Here is a 24,451-nt window from a genome sequence, read left to right as displayed (position 1 = left end):
TGGTGACAAGGCTGCAGTCCTCGTACCTCAGCCTGTCAGTTCCTATATTCCCTCTGATGATCTCTGTGTTGCTGTCTGTCAGGAGGTGGTGTCCCTTTGGCATCGCCAATGGTCCTTCCTGCATAGGAATAAGCTCCAGCGGCTTGGACGACCTCCCTTCGGCCCTCCTGCTGGGAAGAGGTCATTTTATCTAGTCTGTGCATTGGGCACTGCCTTTTTAGCCATTGTCATTTGATAAATGGCATACCCCATCATGTTGTACACATTGTGCCCAAGTTTTAACTGTCTGCCATTTCCTGAAGGAATGCCCATTTTTTAACTGTTTATGTTCCCGCTTGGGTTTGCCGTCTCAGTTATCGGCAGTTTTGGCAAATAACGTGCAGGCTCTGTTGAACGTGTTTTACTTCTTATCCGTCAAAGCAGTTTTGGACCTCCGTTTCTGTATGGTGCCATTTCTAGCTCTTTTTTCATGTGACAGATTTTAGCTGTCTTCTATTGTGTCAATTGGGACGGACATATAGTCATTTTTTAACTCCTCTCTCTCTCTTCGTGTTCTATAGTTTTGGCTTAGGCGCATATGACCCCAGTTGTCTTTTGGATCCTAAAGCAAAACAAAACCAAGAAACATGGAGTTACCTGTACAAAAAGGTTATCCTTAACATAACCCCACAGAAAGAAATCACATGGTGTGAGATGTGGTTACCTAGGTGGCTAGTGGGGGGGGATTCAGGGTATCAGAGGAATATCATCTTGACCAGTGCGCCCTATCCAGGGATGTGGCAGTTTTCTGTTGAGAAAGGCATGGACAGTTGTGCTGCAGTGAGGTGGAACCCCATCCTACTGAAATGAGAAAGTCGAGTAGTCAACAGTCAGTTGTGGCCATAACCACAACTGCAACGCATAGAGGTACACAGAACCTGTCACCAACTGTTCAGTGAAGAAAAAGGGCCATACACCATTATCTTGGCTATGACCCAGAAAACATTCACCTTTTCTGAAACTCTTTCCAACTCCACATAGACATACGGTAATTCAGTACCCCCACACTCTCACATTGTGACGATTGACATTTCCCTACAGATTAAAAGCTATCTCGTCACTGAATACCGATGTTCCCCTCAAAGTTGTCATCATCTTCCGCAGCTTGCTGCATTTTGGTTACAAAACTCGAATTGGTAGGCATAATCAACGGGAGTCGTGTGCTGTGACAGTTGCAAACAGTAGGGTTTGAAATGCAAATGCCACTGCAAAACATTGCACATTGTTTGCTCCAGAATGCCGAATTCACGGCTTGCAAGAATTGTTGGTTGTTGTGAGCTGTGCACAAAGCCCTGTCTCACATGCTCCATGATTTCCTCCGAGACATGCAGTTGTCCTGTGCTTTTCCCTTTATACAGACAACCATTGTCATGAAACTGGTGAAATCGACGCAAAATGTTGTGGTGGCCAGGTGCAGCTTTATGTATTTGCGTTAGAGTGCACGCTGAATGCTTGTAACTGATGAACACTCTGCATATTCTGAGACACAAAAACTCTTCTCGTGCAATGCCACTATCTTGTAAGAGTGCTGTCACAGACCTGCCATTTAGGGTGCACATGAGCCATGAGGTGGGCTTTTTAAACTTGGTGAGTGTTTACATGTATAAAATGTCTTTGTACATTGTATATTTGTCTATTAACAGTGCTTTGAAAACTGATGAATCATTTAGGCTAGCCCTGTATTCACTGCAAACCAGTCACTCATTGTATTGGTATATAATGATCATAATGCCCAACGGTTGCTAATGTAATAGTAATACCATGAGTGTTCAGTTACTAACTGGTGTACACTCTCTCCTTTCTATGCTGCTAGAGTTCGCTTGTACCTGACAAGACTTGAGCAATGAGTTTACTGTTTTAAATGGGCAGTAGTGAATTTTGGATTATACAGGAACAGTGACTTCCAAGATGACATTGTAGGACCAACTGGCAAATTTAAAGTGAGTATACGGAGCTCGTTTTTGATATACAGTGGGGTGAGGCTTGTATCAGATGGGGTGGGTAGAGGGGAAGAGAGGCAAGAACCAGGAAGAGTGTTTGGGGATGGGTAGCTTGGAGGGAGGCAGCAGGTTTGCTGGCTAGTTACACAGTAAGAAGGGGTAGCAGGAGAGCAGGCTAGGCATGTGGTACACAGATAACAGTGCTGATGAATTGTCATATGATGACAGTGACATTGAGGTGTGGATTGAGAAGGGGTGACAGTACAAAGGAAGGGTAAACTAATGGATAGAGGGTGTGAGAGGGAAAGAGTTGTTGGAAGGCTAACTACTGTCTGCATAGTTAAGAAAAGCTGGTGCTAGAGTGGAATATCCGCATGCCACAGGCTGTGAAACAGCCATTGAACACAAGTATGTTGTGCCAGAGGGAGAGCAACTATATTTTTGGCCTTATTTTAGGAGTGACCATTCACTATGGCAGGTACTTGGTTGGTTGTCATGCAGACATAAACTGGTGTGCAGCAATTGCAGCCGGGTTTGTATATGACAGGGCTGCTTGCATAGTTAGCCCTGCCTCTGATGGGATAGCATAAGCCTATGACAGGACTGAAATAGGAAATTCTGAATGGTTGAATTTGACAAGTTTTGCATCTGGATCTTCCACAGGACTAGGACCCCTGTGGCAAGGATTTGGGAATAGGAGTATGTTGTGTAGGTTGGGTGGACTATGGATTACCACTTTACCATTGGTGAGAGGGAGCTTGCTTAGGATGTCCCAAGATTTAGGCACGATTATAGACAATCAAAGCCCTGGCTAAGGATATGGTTATTTTTTCCAGTTGTGGTGGTATTGGGTGACAAGGGGAGTGCTCCCACGTAACTGATTCTTGGAGATGGTGGAACCTGAACCAGATAAGGGGTTTGGGGTTTTGGAAGACCAGGAACTTTTTCTCTAGATGACTCATAAAAAGATTGTCATAGGAGGGTGCTAAGCCGTGCCACAGGTTTGTTTATATACCTGCTCCTCAAAGGAGAAGTAGTTGTGTGTGACGATATAGTTGGTAATGTTTATGAGGGATGAGGTATTGGGTTTAGAAACTTCAGGACATCTACATCTACACGGATACTCTGCAAATCATATTTAAGTGCCTAGCAGAGGGTTCATCGAACCACCTTCACAATTTTATATTATTCCAGTCTCGTATAGTGCGCGGAAAGAATGAACACCTATATCTTCCCGTATGAGCTCTGATTTCCCTTATTTTATTGTGGTGATTGTTCCGCCCTATGTAGGTCGGTGTCGACAAAATATTTTCGCATTCGGAGGAGAAAGTTGGTGATTGGAATTTTGTGAGAAGATTCCGTCGCAACAAAAAATGCCTTTCTTTTAATGATTTACAGCCCAAATCCTGTATCATTTCTGTGACACTCTCTCCCATATTTCGCAATAATACAAAACATGCTGCCTTTCTTTGAACTTTTTCGATGTACTCCATCAGTCCTACCTGGTAATGATCCCACACCACGCAGCAGTATTCTAAAAGAGGACGGACAAGCGTAGTGTAAGCAGTCTCTTTCGTGGGTCTGTTACATTTTCTAAGTGTCTTGCCAATAAAACGCAGCCTTTGGTTAGCCTTCCCCACAACATTTTCTATGTGTTCTTTCCAATTTAAGTTGTTTGTAATTGTAATACCTAGGTATTTAGTTGAATTTACAGCTTTTAGATTAGACTGATTTACCGTGTAACCAAAGTTTAACAAGTTCCTTTTAGCACTCATGTGGATGACCTCACACTTTTCGTTATTTAGGACCAACTGCCACTTTTCGCACCATTCAGATATTTTTTTCTAAATCGTTTTGCAGTTAGTTTTGATCTTCTGATGACTTTATTAGTCGATAAACGACAGCGCCATCTGCAAACAACTGAAGATGGCTGCTCAGATTGTCTCCCAAATCGTTTATATAGATAAGTAACAGCAAAGGGCCTATAACACTGCCTTGGGGAACAACTGAAATCACTTCTGTTTTACTCGATGACTTTCCCTCAGTTACTATGAACTGTGACCTCTCTGACAGGAAATCGCAAATCCAGTCACATAACTGAGATGATATTCCATAAGCACGCAAATTTTACTAAGAGTCGCTTGTGTGGTACAATGTCAAAAGCCTTCCGGAAAACCAGGAATATGGAATCGATCTGAAATCCCTTTTCAATAGCACTCAGCACATTGGGAGACGTAGAGTTCGATAGCAGCAAGGCCATGTACATGAAGGATGTTGGTGAATAAGGAGGTGGCATCAACAGTGACAAGTAGGGATAGGGTCGATTGAAGGAAATAGGTTATTATTTTGGGCAGTTGGTTGTAGGTGTTGGTCAACAAGGGCGGAAGTTCAGTCAGTAGGAGTACAATAACCAGCTAAGTGGTGGCCCAGGTTTGTTGGGTTTGTAAATTTTTGGCAGTGTGTAGAAGGTGGGTGTGTGGGATGTTGTTAAGGTGAGGCGAGGGATGAATTCAGAGGAGTAATTCCTAAGGATTACAGAAGGGATTGGAGGTTATGTTGGTTTTCTGGGATGGGATCACTATGGCAAAGCTTATAGGTGGAGGAATCAAACCGTTCTGTCAGCTAGATACCCTGATCAACCAGAACATTATGACCACCGATCTACTACCAAAATAAACCTGTCCAGGTGACAGCAATATCACCTGGTGAAGAATGACTGTGTTAGTCAGCCACATGCATGTTGTATGTAACATCAGTGAACATGCTGTCCCTGTGTAGAATGGGGAAGGCATGCGATCTATCTAAGTTTGACTGGGATAGATTGTGATGGCCTGAAGGCTCAGCATGAGCATTTCGGAAATTTGCTCAACTTGTCAGATGTTAGAGGAGTGTTGTGGTGAATGTCTTCAGTACATGGTGAAACCAAGGTGAGACCACATCTAGACATCGTGGCATTGGGTGACCATCCTCCATTACAGATGTCAGACCTTGTAGGCTGGGCAGACTGGTAAAACAGGACAGGCGGAGAATTGTGGCGGAACTAACATCAGACTAAAATGTTGTGCTGAGTGCAAATGTGTCTGAAAACACAGTGCATTGAACACTCCTAACAAGGGCCTCTGTAGCAGACGACCCATACGTGTACCAATGTTAACACCCGTGCATGTGCCATTTTTAACACCATGACATCGGCAACTACAACTGAAATGGACACATGACCATAGGCGCTGGCTGTTGGTGCAGTGGTAGATTATTACATGATCTGATGACTCCTGATACCTTCCTCATTTTGCCAATGGCAGCATGCAAATCCATTGTCTACAATGGGAACAGCTCCTTTACAAGTATACTTCAGGACAAAGACATGCTGGCAGTGGCTCCATTATGCTCTGAGGAATATTCATGTGGGCATCCATGGGTCCAGTGGAGCTCATGCAAGGCATCATGATGGCCAAGGAGTATCATACACTGGTTGCAGGCCTCGTGCACCCCTTAGTGACAATCATGTTTCTGGATGGCAGTGGCCTTTCTCAGCAAGATAATGCACTGTGTCACAAGGCCAGAAGTGTGATGGAACACAGTGACAAGCTCCAGTTGATGTGCTGGCCCCCCAACTTGACAGTTCTGAACCCAGTCGATCACATCTGGGATGTGATCGAATGTGGCGTCAGAGCTCATCAGCCCCGTCTCCAGAATTTACGGGTATTACATGACTTGTGTGAACAAGGGTGGTACCAACTCCACCCGTCAAACTACCAAGGCCTCACTGCTTCTATACCACGACACATCACTGCTGTTATCCGTGTAAGGATGGACACACTGACCCACTGGTAGGTGGTCATAATGTTCTGGCAGATCAGTATATATAGAATGGCTTTATAAAGGAAAGAAACTTGAATATTATGGAAAGGAAATGCAAGTGGCATATGAAAATGAGATAGACTGACGCAATACTGCAGGAATTTGTCAGAGCACTGAAAGACCTTTGTTGAAACAATGCAAGTGACGTACTCAACATTCTGTGAGAATTGTTAAGATCTTTGGAAGAACCGACCATAATAGAACTGTTCTACCCGGTGTGTGGGATATATGATACACCAAAAATGCCACCAGACATTTAAAAAAATGTAATAATACAATACCTATGAAGCCAGGTGATGAAAGGTGTATTAATGGAGTGTCACTGTGAGATGTAATGGCTGCAAAATATGGACACCAGTTACCTGCAGAAGAACAATTTGACTGATATAATCCAACCTGGGGGTGATCTGACTGTGTTCCGAAGAAATGTAAGAACGACTGAGGCAATACTGAACCTACAACTAATTTTAGAAGATAGATTGAAGAAAGGGAAACTTGCAGTATTTACCTGCTTCAAATGTAAATAAATTTTCTTCGCATGCAACTTGATTGTTATAGCTACAGTTGTGCTAGTGCTGAAACTGATAATCTTTGCCAATTTTCAACTAAAAATGAATATGAAGTGTTTCTTCTTTCAGCAACACCGTATAGTGTATACCAATGTACAATCACTTTTTGTATTACAGCATTGATTAACAGAGAATGTTGGTTTAATGTACAGTTTGAGATTGGACATTAGAAACCTACATTAGGCGAATGACATTTTTCACAATTCCTACGACATCTTATATTCCGTTGTCGTCCCTCAACATAGTTACGGCGCATGCATTTACACAGTGGTGTGCCACGCTACTCCATACTGGGACACCAACTCATGGAGGTTATACAAGGCTAACTCAGGTACTGCAACTTGTAATACTGTGGTCGCCATCCCACCTCAAAGACGTCCATCATCCGTCCATATATGTGTCACATGAAAACTGGAAACTTAAAACTAATGAATAAATCATTCATACATAAACTGAGTTGATACTTCTCCACTGGAATATATTAAGTTAGAGCAAACATGATGTGTAATCATGTGGTAACAATATAATTACGATAACATTATTTGGATAGATAAAAAAATTTACTCACCAAGCTGCAGCAGAACACAAACATAAAAGACTATTGTGATTGGCAAGCTTTCGAAGCCAGTGGCTCCTCCTTCAGGCAGAAGGGTTGAAGGGGAAGGAAGAAGGGGGAAGGAAAAGGATTTGAGAAGGAAAGACTGATTTCTGGGGACTGCATCGGATGAGATTTGAAGACCTGGGGCTGTGAAGGTGGAAGACAGGGTAATTTGCAAGACAGAGATCACTACTAAAACATCGTGCACAAGTTAATCAGAGTGAATAATTTTAATTTCAGTATAATTACAAGTATGATATCTAAATGTGTCTGTGACCAGTTGATTTGTTTACTTCTGGTGTGTTTCTTCATCTTTTACCTTTCAATTAAATGTTAATAATAAATTCTGTTACTCAGGTATTGGGAGTTGACTGCACAGAACTTTCAGCTGTAATTGAGGTGAATGCTGTTCAAGATGATATCCATTTGCCACTGTATCACAGAGTTCCATTGATTCACCTGTACCCAACAAAACAACAAAGAAAGAACTGTCTTAAAATAGAAGAAACAGCTGAATGTTTGGACCAGTTGAGGTATATCTATTATTACATCCGCAGTTATTTTAGCAGTAATTCTAGTTGTCATAATATCAGATGTAACAGTTTTTGGCGTCGAGCCCATGCTGCTGTGGTGTGAATTTTGTAGTTCTTGGAACAAAAATAACTAGAAAGAAACCATTCACTATTAATTTTGTATCCAACTCCCAGAAGGTAGTAGGAGCCATGAAACAAATTGTCATTGGGAGTTGTACTATGTCTATTGTGGCAGATAATGCAAATCTGGACGTCCAAAACACTAGATAGTACTACCTGGCATTAAATCAACATTAAAGTCTCCACAAACAATGTTCCTTCAGTTACATCTGTAAAACCATATTAAGCTGTCTCCAGCTGCTTTGTGGAGTGTGAGATAGTTCCTACTGGTGGCAGAAGCTTGTTTGTTTCCTGAACCACTCTTGGTAGAGCACTCGTAGTTGTTAAACACAAAATTTATTAGCCTAAAGGGCCTGGTTTTTACTGCATTTTTTCCATTCATATCCACTCCTTTTGTATTCCTACTGACTCTATTGTAGTACTATATTAGCCTGTATTCATCAAAATGAATCTATCTAGTTTCAGTGGTTTCCTTGTAATGTTCTGATATGCCCAACACATCTAATGACAATCCACCTACATTTCATTTTGCTGCATGGATGTGAGAAGTTTATCATATTTATTAATAAAACTTCTGATGTTTGATAGAAGATACTAAATTTGTTTTATTTTGTATTTGTTCAGCATCCATGTCAGGATACTTGTATAGGATTTCTCAAGAAAATGTACAGAACATACAAGATTTGCCCGTGAGACACTATGCTCATCACCATACTCATATAACTGAATATTAAGTACTAATAAAATTAAAATAACTGTGGTAGAAGATTTGTTAAGACTTCAACATAGGAAACAAAATTTATACCTAGTTGTTGTGCCCAACTACATTCACGTAAACTTCATCTATGTCTTTGTGTAAACTGCTGTATTCATACATAGTGATGAATGTCTGCAACACTAGATTGAGAACATGTAAGTATTATAGATTTTTAGCTGTGTCTGATGTTAATACGTTCATCAGTGAGTGGGGAAAAAAATTGTTTCCTGATCGGGAGTAGCCGCTATGTTGTTCTGAGAGATTTTTCTTGCACAACATTTTGGTACACATTTCCAAATGTAGTCCAAAGTATTACTCCATCATTTCATTTCTAGCATGTATTTAATTTCTTCTGCTTCAAAAAGGGAGTAAGTTTGGTTTAAATATTTTTGATTTCTTTTGTTATATATTTAGCAGATTTATTATTAACCTGCAGCCCTACCAAAAATTGCTTTACCTTTTCCTTAAGTGATACTGTAAAAGAAGCTAATAGCTACTCTGAGCCATGGAGATATGTGGAAATACTGATGAATTGGTCAAATGCGCTGCCGTGGCTCATCATACCTCACTGCTTTGAATATAGCATCAGGTGTGGGTGTCTCTGTGTATTGTTCGTGATCTTTGTTGTGGGTACCCAAGGTAGAAAGAAAAGAAAAAGACTGGAAGTGAGATGTAGCGAGATGGGCAGCTATACTCATCTGCTATGTCTTCTTCCTTCCAAAAATAAAAAAAAAATATTATTTTTTTTCCAAGTTTATTACATCTTAGATAGGACCATGGACATAATATGTCCTAGGGACATTAAAACTGGAGTTCCGGAATCAAGCCTAATTCAATTCAAATTTGTTATATGGTTCATTCTATTAATTATTCTAAATCAGTTAGTTTGGCTAAAGACCACATCAGTTAAAAATATCAGCAATTTCAAGCTTTGTTTATAAATAAATGTGTACACAGTTACTGACTTCCTGATACAGCAGAGGAAAAAGCTGTAGAAATAAATAAAGTATTCATACAACAAGTGCTCAATATATATTAGCAAAACCTGCACCCATTTAATTCCAAAATAATTAATATCCTTGGGTAAAACAGCGTTACTGAAATGGAATGGCATATTTGTGCAAATAACCCAATATAACTAAATAGAAATTGTCACTGTGTCTGAAAGTTCATGTTTAAACAAATCTCCATCCTCTGTTCAGGTATTCAGAAATCTAAATTTTTGCTTGTAATTTCTGAAAAAGCTGGAATAAATAAGTATTCAGTTTCAATTATTGTAAACTTAGAAAAGAACACACACACACACACACACACACACACACACACACACACACAGGTGTGTGTATATATATATATATATATATATATATATATATATATATATATATATATAATGGAAGGAAACATTCCACGTGGGAAAAATTATATATAAAAACAAAGATGAGGTGACTTACCGAACAAAAGCGCTGGCAGGTCGATAGACACACAAACAAACACAAACATACACACAAAATTCAAGCTTTCGCAACAAACTGTTGCCTCATCAGGAAAGAGGGAAGGAGAGGGGAAGACGAAAGGAAGTGGGTTTTAAAGGAGAGGGTAAGGAGTCATTCCAATCCCGGGAGCGGAAAGACTTACCTTAGGGGGGAAAAAGGACAGGTATACACTCGCACACACGCACATATCCATCCACACATACAGACACAAGCAGACATATTTAAAGACCAATATGTCTGCTTGTGTCTGTATGTGTGGATGGATATGTGCGTGTGTGCGAGTGTATACCTGTCCTTTTTTCCCCCTAAGGTAAGTCTTTCCGCTCCCGGGATTGGAATGACTCCTTACCCTCTCCTTTAAAACCCACTTCCTTTCGTCTTCCCCTCTCCTTCCCTCTTTCCTGATGAGGCAACAGTTTGTTGCGAAAGCTTGAATTTTGTGTGTATGTTTGTGTTTGTTTGTTTGTGTGTCTATCGACCTGCCAGCGCTTTTGTTCGGTAAGTCACCTCATCTTTTTTATATATATATATATACAAAGATGATTTGACTTACCAAATGAAAGTGCTGGCAGGTCGACAGACACACAAACAACCACAAACATACACACAAAATTCAAGCTTTCGCAACAAACTGTTGCCTCATCAGGAAAGAGGGAAGGAGAGGGAAAGACGAAAGGATGTGGGTTTTAAGGGAGAGGGTAAGGAGTCATTCCAATCCCGGGAGCGGAAAGACTTACCTTAGGGGGAAAAAAGGACGGGTATACACTCGCGCGCGCACACACACACATATCCATCCACACATATACAGACACAAGCAGACATATTTAAAGACCTGTGTAGGTGAAGGATTAGGTGGGTGAGGGCAATGGATTGTTCAGTTTGGAACTGGTATAGGGACTGATGGAAAGAAGGGTTGCAGCCAGAGATGGGAACTTTAAGTGTGAGGCCTTTGGGGGTTATGCCAAATGTCAGACAAGCCTGAGAAAATAAAATATGCGAGCGTAATCTGGCTAGGGTGAAGGCATGTTTGCGGAGGGAATGTAAATAAAACTTAATGGGGTCGTTGTGGGGGTCTTGTGAGGGTGACATGGTATTAGAAGGTGGAAAGTTTAACATGAGGTTGAAATGAAAATGAAAGATAAAAATTTATGGGAAGAGATAAAGGTGAACTAGAAAGCAACTGGAGATCTTGTATGAAAAAAGGCGAAAAAGTGTTGGTTAAGTTGATCCTGTGGTGAACTTGGGTTGGTAGACAGCGATGTGCATAAAGGTTAGGTGGTTGTGTTGCCACTAAAACACGTTAAAGGACGGAGAAATTCGGGAAAATTTTGAAAAAACGTATTAAAAGGAGTGGTGTTGTGGTGAAAGATTACGAAAATGGGGCTAACAATTGTCTGGCGAAGAAATAATGACGTTAAAACCTGTGGGGAGCGGCTAAAATGATCAGTGATGTGCGAAAAACAGAAGTGGAAATAAAGTGAAAGTTATTAGAACTAGCCGAAATGGTTGTTTAATACGTGAAAGCAGCTGTTATTGAACTAGAAACGGTGGCTTTTATAGCAGCGGTAGTGTTGAAAGCGGAAAATAAAATTTTTCAGTTTATGGTTTGGAAGTGGGTTACGTATTATTGAGTATATATAGGCGGGATAAAATTGTATAGTAGACTACGGTAAAAAGGGGAAGATGAATACAAAGTGAGACTACTGGTAAAAACAGAAAGAGAAAATAAAGAGAAAAAGACGACAGGAAAGATTTCGAAATGCAACAGCGACAATAACAAACGTAATTGTTGGGTTCAAATTAATGATATGGTGTAGAGGAGTTGAACGAAGAATCAAAAGGCGTAATCACAAATGCCATTAAATACGCCGAAAATCTATTCCGCAATTTGAATCTCTTAACGTGTACACCGCCTAGCTTGATCTCTGCCAGTTCCGTTGCAATTGGCGGTGAGATATGTAACGCAATACAGGATCTCTTGGTCAAAAGACATACCATTATTAATGATGAATTGATAGATTTCACCGAAGTAGATGAATTGGGAGAATATGATGCGAACCACAAACAAAATGAATATTTGAAAAAATTAATAACTGAATATATCTTTATAATTTCGCACACCTTACACTGTTTGTTGGTATTCTTTGAAATAAAATTGAAAAATTCGTCGATTTTGAAAAATTCGTCGATTTTGAAAAAAAGGTACACAAGCAGGATTCAAACCCAGTACCTCCAGCACAGTGGCCGTAAACCTTTATCGCTGCGCTATGCTTGCTTGCTTGAAATATATGTAATGTTATGGATATACAAGGTGTGCAATGAACTTAAAAATCGATTTTCTCAAAAACCAAGGCCCGTCGCTAAAAAACCGGATAGCCAGGTACTCAGGGCAAGTGCTCTACAACATATTTGAAGCACATCGAAATCCGTGATTTACAGTATGGAGGATCCCCTTGTCAGCCTTGATATTTTTATCTCCTCCTGTAATGGTTCCACCTTCATTAACTCTTCGATCCTCTCATTTCTTAACCTGTCTATCTTTGTCACTCCAATACTGTTTCTCAAGAATTTCATCTCACTAGCTTGTACTTTGCCTTTTTCTCTTTCTTTCGTAATCTAGGTTTCTGATGCATATGTCTGGATTGGGACATAGTATGACTGGTATATAACCTTTTTACTGATTTGGGATACATCCTTGCTCCATATCAGGCTTCTGACACTCTTCCAAAATGCTAACGCTTTTCTCCCTCGCTCGTTTATTTCTCTGTCGTTTTTTCCATCCTCCTGTATCAGGCTTCCTAGGTACTTGAAACTCTCCACTCTCCTCAATTGTTCCTTACCAATTGTTATTCCAGTTGTTCCTCTCTCCTTCTTTCTTGTTGTGATAATCATCTCACACTTACTTATAGTGAATTTCATCCCATATTCTTGTACTGTTCATTCCCATACATCCAACTGCTCTTGTACTTCCTCCACCTTTTTTCCCTCAAGTTATCAGATCATCTACAAACACCATAACTTTAATCTTCCTGTCACCAATTACTTGTGCTGCTGTACTCATTATATCATCCATCACTGCAATTGTAGTAACACGATTCACGTTTCCGTCGCATTTCACCTAGTGTAGACCGGGAACTGTCTGCTAGACCTGCCCGATGTGAACTGACTGGGCCCGGCCCATGCTGCCGGAGTTGTTGTTGTTGTTGTTGTTGTTGTTGTTATGCCGGCAGAGGTCACGTCCGAATTCTCGCCTGCCCTCTGGTGGACGGGACCCTACTTGCAGCAACTACCGTCCGTGACGCGCCGTGCCAATGTGCGCCTCCCGCGATCTTTTTGGTGGCTACAGCACTCCTCCTCCTTCGGGGGGTGCAGCCACTGTGATCCACTGTGTCGGAAGGTGGAGCGTCGGGCCGGAGCGATGACCTCCACATCCATTGGATGGCCGGAGTCGAGGGGATCTGCCAGCCTTCAAGCCGGAACGTTCGAATACGGCTGGAAGTGACCCACACGAAGAGGCCCCCGTCGTCCCACAACCAGAGCCCGGGACAGAACGGGCGACAAGCTGTCGAACGCCGGGTCCTGTTCCACCTCGGGAGGGTCAAGACCCAGTGGCGGGGACGAAGGGGAAGGGACGACCCCAGGTGAACCAGCCTCCTGAGAAACCGGGCCTGTTAGGGGGGGCCGGCTCTCGCTGTGGCATCTCGAACGATGGTGATGCCGGTGCTGGAGCTACTGGAGGCTGCCAAGGCTGAGAACCATCGCAGTGCGGCAGAGTCACAACAGGGAGAGGAGGTAACGTCCCCTGTGAAACCAACACAGGTGCCGGCAGTGGGGAAGCCAGTGTCCGAGAGGTCGGAGGGTGGGTGCCTGAACGTGGACGTAGCTGATTTTGGTGACGACATACCACCCGGTCCCCCGCCTGCAAGGTATAGAGCCGGCGGCCATGTCGGCGCAGGACCACCGCTGGTATCCAACGTGGATTGCGACCAAACCCACGGGCCCAGACTGTTGTACCCAGTGGAAAGCCAGGCACTCCGTTTTGTGAAGACTGGCGAGGACCAGGCCGGAGGAGGTGCAGCAGAGTCCGAGGTTGACGCCCATGGAGGAGCTCTGCGGGGCTGCGTTCTCCCATTGGTGTGGTCCGGTATGCCGTCAAGAAAAACGTCAATGCTTCCTCCGCAGGAAATTCGTGCACATACTTTTTCATCTGCGTCTTAAATGTGTGCACCATGCGCTCGGCTTCCCCATTCGACTGTGGATGGAAGGGGGGAGAGCAAACGTGCCGAATACCGAAGCGCCTGCAAAAATCCTGGAAGGTCTGCGAAATAAACTGCGGTCCATTGTCCGAGACAAGGGTGATTGGCAGACCTTCCACAGAAAAGATTTTTGCTAGTGCCTGGATTGCAACTTCTGAAGTGGTTGAGGAGCAGCAAACCACATATGGGAATCGGGAATAAGCATCAATGACAATGAGCCAAAAGCCATTGAGAAACGGGCCCGCAAAATCGATGTGAACACGTTCCCATGCTTGGGTTGCCGGCGGCCATGAAGAGAACGCTGCCCTGGGAGATGCTTGTTGGCTCGCACACTGGGAACAGGCGGCCACCAAGTGCTCAATTTCTCTGTCAATACCGGGCCAGTACACATGTCTGCGAGCCAAGGTTTTAGCACGGGAAACACCCCAGTGCCCCGCATGTAATAACGTGAGGACCTCCCTTCGTAAACCTGCAGGAACAACCACGCGAGGAGCGGTATCATCAGTAGCCAGAAGGAGAACTCCTTCCAAGACCGAGAGGCGGTCTCGTAGAAGAAAATAATTACGAAGAGGGTCCGAGGCCCGGCCCGGAGGGCGGGAAGACCACCCCTGCTGAATGAGGCAAACTACTTGCCGGAGAACCGGGTCAGCCGCTGTTTCCCTGGCGACTCAAGAACTAGTGATCGGGAAGCCATCAACCGCTTGGCGGGACGCCACATCCAAATGAAAACACATAATCTCCTCTCGATCGAACGTAGGATCCGGGCCCACCGGAAGACGGGAAAGAGCGTCGGCGTTGGCATGCTGTCCTGTAGGGCGAAAATGAATGTCATAATGGTACTTAGAGAGGAACAAGGCCCAGCGCTGTAGTCTGTGGGCCGCCCTATCCGGAATCTGAGAGGCGGGGCCAAATAACGATATTAACGGCTTATGGTCAGTGATTAACTGAAACTTCGTGCCATACAAGAAAGGGTGAAACTTGGTAACAGCGTAAACAATGGCCAAAGCCTTCTTTTCCACCTGTGAGTAATGGGCCTGCACGGGACTAAGTGTTTTAGACGCAAACGCCAGTGGTTGCTCGGAACCATCTGCGTTGCAATGGGCCAGTACCGCCCCCACCCCATACTGCGAAGCATCTGTAGCCAGGACCAACGGCTTATGGGGATCAAAAGTAGCCAAACAAGGGGCTGACGTGAGGAGGCCCTTCAACGATGTGAACGCTCGCTCGCATGCAGGCGACCAATCAAAAGGAACACCCTTGTGCAGAAGGCAGTACAGGGGGTGGGCTATAGTGGAAGCCCTGGGAATGAACCGGTGGTAATAGGCTATCTTGCCTAAAAAAGCTTGTAACTCTTTCAGCGAAGCGGGCCGAGGAAGGTTGACGATACCGTGGACCAAACTTCCTAGTGGCTGGATGCCGTGCCGAGATATGGTGTAGCCCACATACTCAATGGACGATTGGAAGAAGGTTGACTTATTCAGGTTGCAATGCAAGCCCACAGACCTGAATTTGAGAAAGAGGGTGCGAAGGTTGTGCAAGTGTTCCTTCATGCTGCGGCCTGTGACAATTATGTCATCCATGTAATTAATACAATGAGGGATTGTCGACGTGACATGCTCAAGATAACGCTGGAATATCGCCGGGGCACTGGATATTCCAAAGGCCAACCGCTGGTATTGGTAAAGGCCAAACGGAGTGTTGACGACCGCCAGCCGTTTGGAGTCCTCATCAAGTGGTATCTGATGATAAGCCTCCGACAGATCAATTTTCGAAAAATATTGGCCTCCCACCACAGCGGAGAACAATTCATCAGCACGAGGCAAAGGATAGGTGTCCACCACCAATTGTGAATTAATGGTGGCCTTGAAATCGCCACAAAGACGTAATTTTCCCGAGGGCTTCCTTACAATAACGAGGGGCGAAGCCCACTCACAGGAAGAAATGGGAAGAACGACCCCTAGGGCTGTCAGCCGGTCTAGCTCTTCCTTGACTTGATGGCGGAGAGCCAAGGGGATCTGCCGCGCGCGTAGAAAACGCGGGCGAGCCGACGCCTTCAACGTTAAGTCAGCTTCAAAATCTCAAACGCGCCCCAGGCCCTCCTCAAAAATATCTGGAAAGTCTGAGATCAAAGATTCCAATGATTGATAGGGAACGCCTTCGGAGACCAACTGTATGGTGTCAGCGATAGAAAAACCGAAAGCTTGAAAGGCATCCAGGCCAAAAAGGTTAGCGGAGCTCGCATCACTGACGACAATAAAAGTAATAGGCCGAGTGACTGATTTGTAAGTCACGTCGGTAGTGAATTGACCCAACAGGGGAATGAACTGTTTACCATAACCGCGTAGACGCCGGTAAACTGGCGCCAATGGGGGCGATCCAAGGTCGGAATAAGTTTGTGCATTCAACAACGAAACTGCCGCGCCCGTATCTACTTGCAGTTGTAACCGGCGCGACCGAACTGACACCTCGATAAAGAGTTTGCGTGCCGATGCGTCGGGAGCCTGGCCCGATGAAACTTCCTGAATGTCAACGTCCATGTCCGCTGTACCTGCTTCCTTCGATTCTTTTGAGGCTGAGCGGCAAACTTTAGCAATGTGACCTTTTTAATTACATTTGCGACAAACGGCCCAACGCTGGGGGCACTCTGACCGATCATGATGTATATAGCACGACGCACAGGACGGCAACAGGGGCCGGCGGCAGGAATTTTGTTTACGCGCCGTGCGGGAGCGGCCGTAACGGCCGGACTGTACCGCTCGCACGTCGTCGACCGCGGACACAGTGGACGCGGCCGCGCCGCCCTGAACCTCCGCGACGTCGCACCACGCTTCCAGCTGTTGACCTGCTGCGTGAGAGACTTCATACGATTGAGCAATGGACAGGACTTCCTTGAGGGAAGGGTCTTCTAACTGCAGGGCCCGTTGCCGGACCTCCCTATCAGGGGCCGAACGAACAATGACGTCGCGTACCATAACGTAGGCATACGACTCTCGCGACTGCTCCGTGACAAAATGACACTTGCGACTAAGACCGTGCAGGGTAGCTGCCCACGCCCGGTAAGACTGATGGGGCTGTTTCTTGCATTGATAGAACTCGACCCTAGCCGCCACAACATGCGTGCGGCGGCAATAATAAGAAGACAGCAAGGAACACAATGCGTCAAAAGACAAGGACGAGGGTTCCTGCAACGGCGCTAGCTGCCGAAAAACGTGATACAGCGAGGTAGATATCCAAGACAAGAAGAGAGCACGACATACCTCCGCATTGGCAACATGAAACGCCTGGAAATGCTGCCGAAGGCGATGTTCATATGCGTCCCAATCCTCCGCCGTCTCGTCATACGGGGGAAAGGGAGGAGGGAACTGCGCCGGAGCAGACGGCGTGGAGAGCAACGCCGGAAGCACTTGTTTCATGGTGGCCATGAGCTCCGTCTGCTACGCAACCAAAACCCGCACCAAATCCTCCATGCCGTGGAGAAGCTGCGAAACCGGAACAACGACGCAACACGCGAAAGAACGACCCTACTCGTCGCCAAATTGTGTAGTAACACGATTCACGTTTCCGTCGCACTTCACCTAGTGTAGACTGGGAACTGTCTGCTAGACCTGCCCGATGTGAACTGACTGGGCCCGGCCCGTGCTGCCGGAGTAGTAGTTGTTGTTGTTGTTGTTGTTGTTGTTGTTGTTGCTATGCCGGCAGAGGTCACGTCCGAATTCTCACGTGCCCTCTGGTGGACGGGACTCTACTTGCAGCAACTACCGTCCGTGACGCACCGTGCCAATGTGCGCCTCCCGCGATCTTTCTGGTGGCTACAGCAGCAATGAAGAGTAACGGTGAAAGTGCACTTCCTTCCCTCAAGCCATTCATCTGTTCAGTCCACACAGATCTCTCTCCTCCCACTTTCACACAGCTCACACTTTCATGGAACATTTCCCTTATGCTCCAAATAATCTGTTTTGCTACTCCTCTGTTCTCTGGGCTTTTCACACTTTGCTTCTACATACACTATCATATGCTTTTCCAATGTCCAGGAAGGTTATTAGTAGATATATTCCATATTCATAGTGCTGTTCCTGCAGTTGTCTTCCAGCAAAAATTAGATCCACCGTGAACCTTCCTGTTCTGAAGCCGTGTTGCTCTCCTCTCATTCTTCCTTCCAATTTTGCCTGAATACGTGCTTCCAAAAATTTCTCAAGAATCTTTCCACAATGACTCATCAATGTTATCCACCGATAGTTCTAGCACTCTTTTTCTATTTCCCTTCTTAAAGATCAGGACAATTATTCCCTTCTTTCAGTCTTCTGGAATCATCTTCTGTCTCCACACAATTTTCATTACTCAATATAGCCAGTGGTTCCACACCTCTCTTGCTGTTCTCACCATCTCTACACTCAGCTCATCCAGACCTGGTGACTTCCGTCCCTTCATCTTGCCCAATGCCTCTTCCACTTCTCCCCATGTAAAATCTTTTTCTATTTACTGTTCCTCCTATTTTTTCTCCTCGGCTTGTTCCTCCTCATCCAGGTCCCCATTCTGGTTCAGGACTTCTTCAAAAAAGTGAACATACTGCGTGCGGTGTGTGTGTGTGTGTGTGTGTGTGTGTGTGTGTGTGTGTGTGTGTGTGTGTGTGTGTGTGTGTGACTGCCTTCATTACTTCATTGCGGGTGCTGTTTAGGGAATACAGGACTTGCTGCGAGGAAGTACGTGCATGGACAGTGGATGCTACTAGCATGTGACAAGTTGAGAATTCGGGTCTGACAGGAAGTGTGAGTAGATGGCTGAGGTGGTTAAAGCAGCTGCTAGCGTTAAGCAGGAGATCTGGGTTCCAGTCCCAATCCAACATAAATTGTCATCTCCTACCATCTATCTAAATTTTGTATTCCGTAGTTCATTCAGTAATTTAGTGACTTTTTTTTAGATAGTTAATTGGAATGTGGGTATGTAATTATTCTCATGGACTGTGTCAAATTTCGGCAATGATTATCACCAACTCTGACATTAGAACTATGTCATGAAGAGTGTTGTTTTTCAAGACTGATACTGTGCCTATTGCATATTGTGATATGTGTATCTGCTTGGAAGGGCAGTGTAAGGAATGACTTATAGAGTAACTGTGTTAATGATTTACTTGTCTCAAGGGAACAGTTGTGATTGATTACATTATGGTTAAGTTACTGCATTCAGACAACATTCACTGAGTGCAGTATGTGGTTACTTGTTCATTGGTGCATAATTAGTTGAGTCTCGAACTGGCCATGAATAGTAGCTCATTCAGCATCCAACTGCAAGTAAAGCATTTGAACTGCAATTTTTTATGTGGACTAAATTTTTGACAGTAGATAGTTTCCACCACCAACTCTTCAGCCAGTTTTGACAGAGGCGCTGCTACTGAGGCTAACTTTGCAGAGAAAAACATACAAGCTGCTGGTGGCTGTATGACCTAGTTCCTGAATCCTAATTTGAAAATTTCTGTGACTGTGACATGCAGTCTCTCTGAGTTAAACGTGCACGGGACAATGCACATTAAATTGTCACATATTTTCAAATTGAGAAATGACTAACTGATGGAAATCACATATTTTTGTAGGATAGAATGAAATTCAGTGTTCGACACAGTTGTCCATACAATCAAATCACCCTCTCACAATGTAAAAAACTGAAAAACAGAAATGAATAAATAAGAATAAATGTGTGCTTGCATTTTGTCGTCATCAGAATGAAATGGGAGCCTTAAATGCAACTTGATATTGCTCAGTAAGTACTTATTGGGGACAACATGAAAGGCAGAAGATTGACAACGATTGCAGCATGCTTTTTTAATGGTTAAAATAATTCTTACGATGAACTTTTTTTTTTTTTTTAAATGCTGTTTTCCGAAGATTGTACAATGCCTTCAAAACCTTTAAGATCAAAATTATACAGAAGGTAGAGAATCCTAAGCTGAGCACATTTAGGTAGGTAACTAATGGTTGTAAATTAATATTTAACTTTTTATTTAAATGTTGTACACCTTACTTATTGCAACAATTTAGGCACATAGCAAAATATCAAACTGAGCAATACAATCTAGAGGAAGTTCAGCACAACAGTATCACACTGGATAATTTGTAGATAGAACTGAACTCCAGATTCATAATCATAGGCAACATTGCTTGCATTCATTGCAAGTCACTTCTCCACCATTGTAACCTTTGAAATATGTGCGTCACAGCCAAGTTGACAGATTCTCTAATCCAATGAGACCAATGACCTTGCTGTTTGGTCCCTTTCCCCAAACCAACCAACCAATTCTTCTGACACACACACACACACACACACACACACACACACACACACACACACACACACGTGACCACTGTCTCTGGCCCTAGCAGCCCGAGACAGTGTTTGTGTGTGTATGTGTGTACATGTACGTGTGTGCGTGAACTTTAAATTCTCAGTCAGCACATTACTTGCTGCACATGATTTTCAGCCTTATTCCAAGGGTGTCAGATGTTTCTCTTGTCTATTTCCCTGGAAATCATGATATTTTTCACCCTTATATGCTTTCCTATCATATTTTATTCTCGAAATATCCAGAATTTAATACCTGATTCAAAGGGAGCCATTTAGACTCTGCAGTAGCAGACAGATGCGATGTTTTACACGCAAAATAGCTTGACCTCTAAGAGATGAACTTTTCGACATGAGCAGCAGCTGCTCGTGAAATATTTCAATTTTATCTCAATTCACTAATTAAGTTTTTCTTAATTACCCTTATTACTTTCAAGTGATTAAACCCTTTTTTTTGCAAAACTAGACACCATGCTGGTCAGTTTGATAACACGTTTGTCCATTGCGACTGTTCCTTTGGCTATGAAAATTTAGACAAAAACCCATTGTGTAATTTAAAGGAAACCTTGTTTTCACTCTATTCAAACATGTGGCCAAGAAGGGATCACAAATAAATGTTGCATCTGAAGTTGAAAAATCATTCCATTTGGGAATTATTCTATGGCCATTGCTAAGAGCATGCTAATGTAGATATTTCTACGTCACTGTCAGGTTGTTGTTAAAATGTGCAGTTAATTTTGAAATTAATTTTGTCAATCATCCAATTATTAATTAAAAAGAAAGTATATTGGAATATTCTCAGTAATGATGCAGAATTCAATGAAATATTTTGTTTTGTGTTCTGTTACAGAACAACCATGCATTACATAGAATGAAATGAGCATTGTGAGGATACTCATAATGCCATATGTGGGAAATGGCTGTTAGGCGAAGCTGTTTCATGATGTCTCTGTGATGAGTACTTTATGATTGGAATCTGTGCACCTCTGAACTTTATCATTTTTTCAACGAGAGTTTCTTTTATAAAAAAAAATATTTGGTTCTTTCTGAAAATGACAATAAAATAATTGTAACAGTCGGTGATTATTATATCTGTTGGATATAACTGTCTGTCTCGATCACTATTTATATTTTTATTTTTTAAAAATATGCACCTTAACCCATTTCAGCCAGATAAACAGAACAAATGAAAAGTAATATTTGTACCAGAAATACAATATTACATTGTGTAAAACAAATTGAAGACACACCACATTTAAAATCTTTATACACTATATCCCGTCAATTCACGAGTACACATGTACCATAATTAGTGCTGTTTAGTGAGCCAATCTATCTTAAATAACAGTCTGTGATCTTTAAGGTGGCATAATGTGCAATTGGACGTGCCAACTAAAACTTAGTCGGATCTACAAATAGAACTTAGTCATTTCTTAAAAAATAGCATACAGTTGTTTCATAAAAATTAATCTATAAAAATAAAATTGACAACTGTGTTTTTAAAAACTGCTTACTGTGTGGCTTTAAAATTGTATGAGGCAGAGCTTAATGTAACTTCCTCTCTACTGTATGTTATGTAAAGGTTCGTAAAGTTTTGAACCTTGTTCTTAAATTGTTCTGCTAAGTGGACTTGCTGTTGGTTATCACTAAATGTTTTCTTCAGCTTGGCCTGGAATTTGGTCTTGGTTGTTGAGCTTCTCTTCGTTGTTCTCGAACCAGTGCTGGGCTGTGTTGAATAACTAAAAGTATAAGTTTGACAAAGACGATATATCATCCCTCCCGTTATATTTTGTGAATCAGTTGAATCCATTCCTCCATTTTGTTGGCATCTCAATCTCTGGAAAACACTGATGGATGCCCGACGTTCATGTCCATGTAGGCAATGGCTTTTACATTACCTAATTGGAGCCACAGTGATGCAGATGTTTTGAATTACGTGGTCTCCACCAAACAGTGTCATGTCGAAACCACAATCCAGTTCAAATCCGAAGGCAGGATCAGTTGTGAAGTACTTCACAATACTTAGAACAGAAAGCAAGTTTGTTACTGATACCAGTGCATGACCAGAATACAACTGATCTTCTGGACAAAGAGTAAAGTTATTTATACAAACATCGAATATATTCGAGAATGGTATTATTTAAACAACATAGATATTCCAAATATTCAAACATAAAATATTTCAACAACTATCCAGAAGTGATAAATACAAAATAACAGATAACTACTTGTGGTTGGGTAAGAACCACCGGCCCACAGCATGCCAGCCAGCGACACTAACAACTACACCACACTGCATGTGCCGTAGTTCATGGCAATACAGGGTGTACTTTGTCGGGGAACACTTTCAATTATTTACTGTACAACAACCAAACATTGTACAGATATCATACATACGTCATTTTGAAGAGAGATCCTGAATTTTTTTTTTTTCCATGTATACCGCCACAATGTAGTTTGATAATTTGCCGGTAGTCAACGCTAGTCGCAAACATGGTGAGTTCAGGTGCAGAGCGAGCTGTTTCATGAAATGGTCTCGCCGATCACCAGATCTCACTCCATGCAACTTTTTTCTGTGGGGACACTTTAAAGATCTGGTGTATGTACCGCCTCTACCACATGATGTAGCAGAGCTCCGGGAGAAAATGCGGGACGCGACTGCCACAGTCGACGATGCCATGCTGGGACGGGTATGCCAAGAATTCAATTACCGTATTGACGTCTGCCGGGTCACTCATTGTTCACATATCAAATGTTTGTAAAAAAACTTTCAGGGTTTCTCTTCAAAATGAAATATGTGTGGCATCTGTACGCTGTTTAGTTCTTGTGCAATAAATAACTGAAAGTATTCCTGGACTTAATGTACACCCTGTATAATGGAATCATTTCCTGCTCGAAAAACTTTTAAATTTTACAAGAATCTAAAATTGCAATATTCTCATTATTTTAAACTGAAACATTGTCAGTTTATGTCTTAACCGTGAGCAGTAGTGTCCATGTGTAGCCCACGTTCTTAGTCAGATCTAATGAAAGGTACACAATGGCGTATACAAGAGCCACCAGTTTTTTTTATTGTCATGACTCCCACTTACCTTTTTCCCCCCATTAGTTACAGTCAATGATGAGCCTTCAAGAAAATCAATTGGCGTGCTTTCAGTGCTGCCCTTGGCATGCTTTGAAAACTGCCCTACAAATCCAGTGCTACTCTACAGGGGAATATTGATGCCACACTACAGGATGCTACTACTTCAGTGCTAAAAGCAGCAGAATTAATCAACCCACCTTCTTCAAGAAGATCTCATCAGAACCAATCCCACAGTGGACACACAAAAATTGCTAAGGCAATCAAAGATTGCAAGCAACAGCTCTAACAACAAAAGTACCACCCATTAGTGGATGCCGTTATTCCCATTAAAAATGCCTGGTTTCACTACCATATAAAACACTAGAAGAACGAATCTAGGGAAAGGTATGTTGCTACTGTAAGAGCCTATATCTCCTCTTCGCTGCTATCAACCAAGTTTTATTACATCTGTGGTTGCCAGATAGCAGCCAGTATTAACAGTATCCTCTTAGATAGCATTATTAATTTAGTCCTACAATAACTGCAGAATACCTTGTGGCATGCTTCACTCAAGCATCTGCCTACGATAACTGACCATCTGTCTACGCAAAAGACAAGCAGAGGTTAGAAACCCGTCCATCACTGTTCAACATCTGCAACCAAATAACGTTCCTTTCAGTGAATGGTACGACTGCACAGTAATAAAATTACGTATAGTCTTTCCCTTATATCGTTGTTGTAGGCTTTAGAGACTGTACATGTCATTTATTCAGAAATAAATTTCAAATTAATTTTCCGGATACAGAAAATCAGAATGGTTTGTAGGTGCAGCATGCAAATAATGACACCCAACAACGAGTCTAAAGTTCCATACCAAACACAATT

The 24,451-nt window shown here is 42.8% G+C and overlaps 1 protein-coding gene across 1 annotated transcript in view; it reads left to right on the top strand.

Moving 5' to 3' along the window:
* LOC124595898 (protein nessun dorma-like) overlaps positions 1-24,451 on the top strand; it is a 181,496-nt gene that overhangs the window by 25,838 nt on the left and 131,207 nt on the right. Inside the window, exon 3 of the mRNA XM_047134806.1 lies at positions 7,365-7,540. Within this exon, the coding sequence (XP_046990762.1) occupies positions 7,365-7,540 (176 nt within the window). The remainder of the gene's footprint in view (positions 1-7,364; positions 7,541-24,451) is intronic.

The sequence above is a fragment of the Schistocerca americana genome, chromosome 2, assembly GCF_021461395.2.
Source record: "Schistocerca americana isolate TAMUIC-IGC-003095 chromosome 2, iqSchAmer2.1, whole genome shotgun sequence".
Lineage (NCBI taxonomy): Eukaryota > Metazoa > Arthropoda > Insecta > Orthoptera > Acrididae > Schistocerca > Schistocerca americana.
The sequence above is the reverse complement of the archived record's forward strand: the minus strand, read 5'-3'. Positions and strand labels throughout refer to the sequence as shown.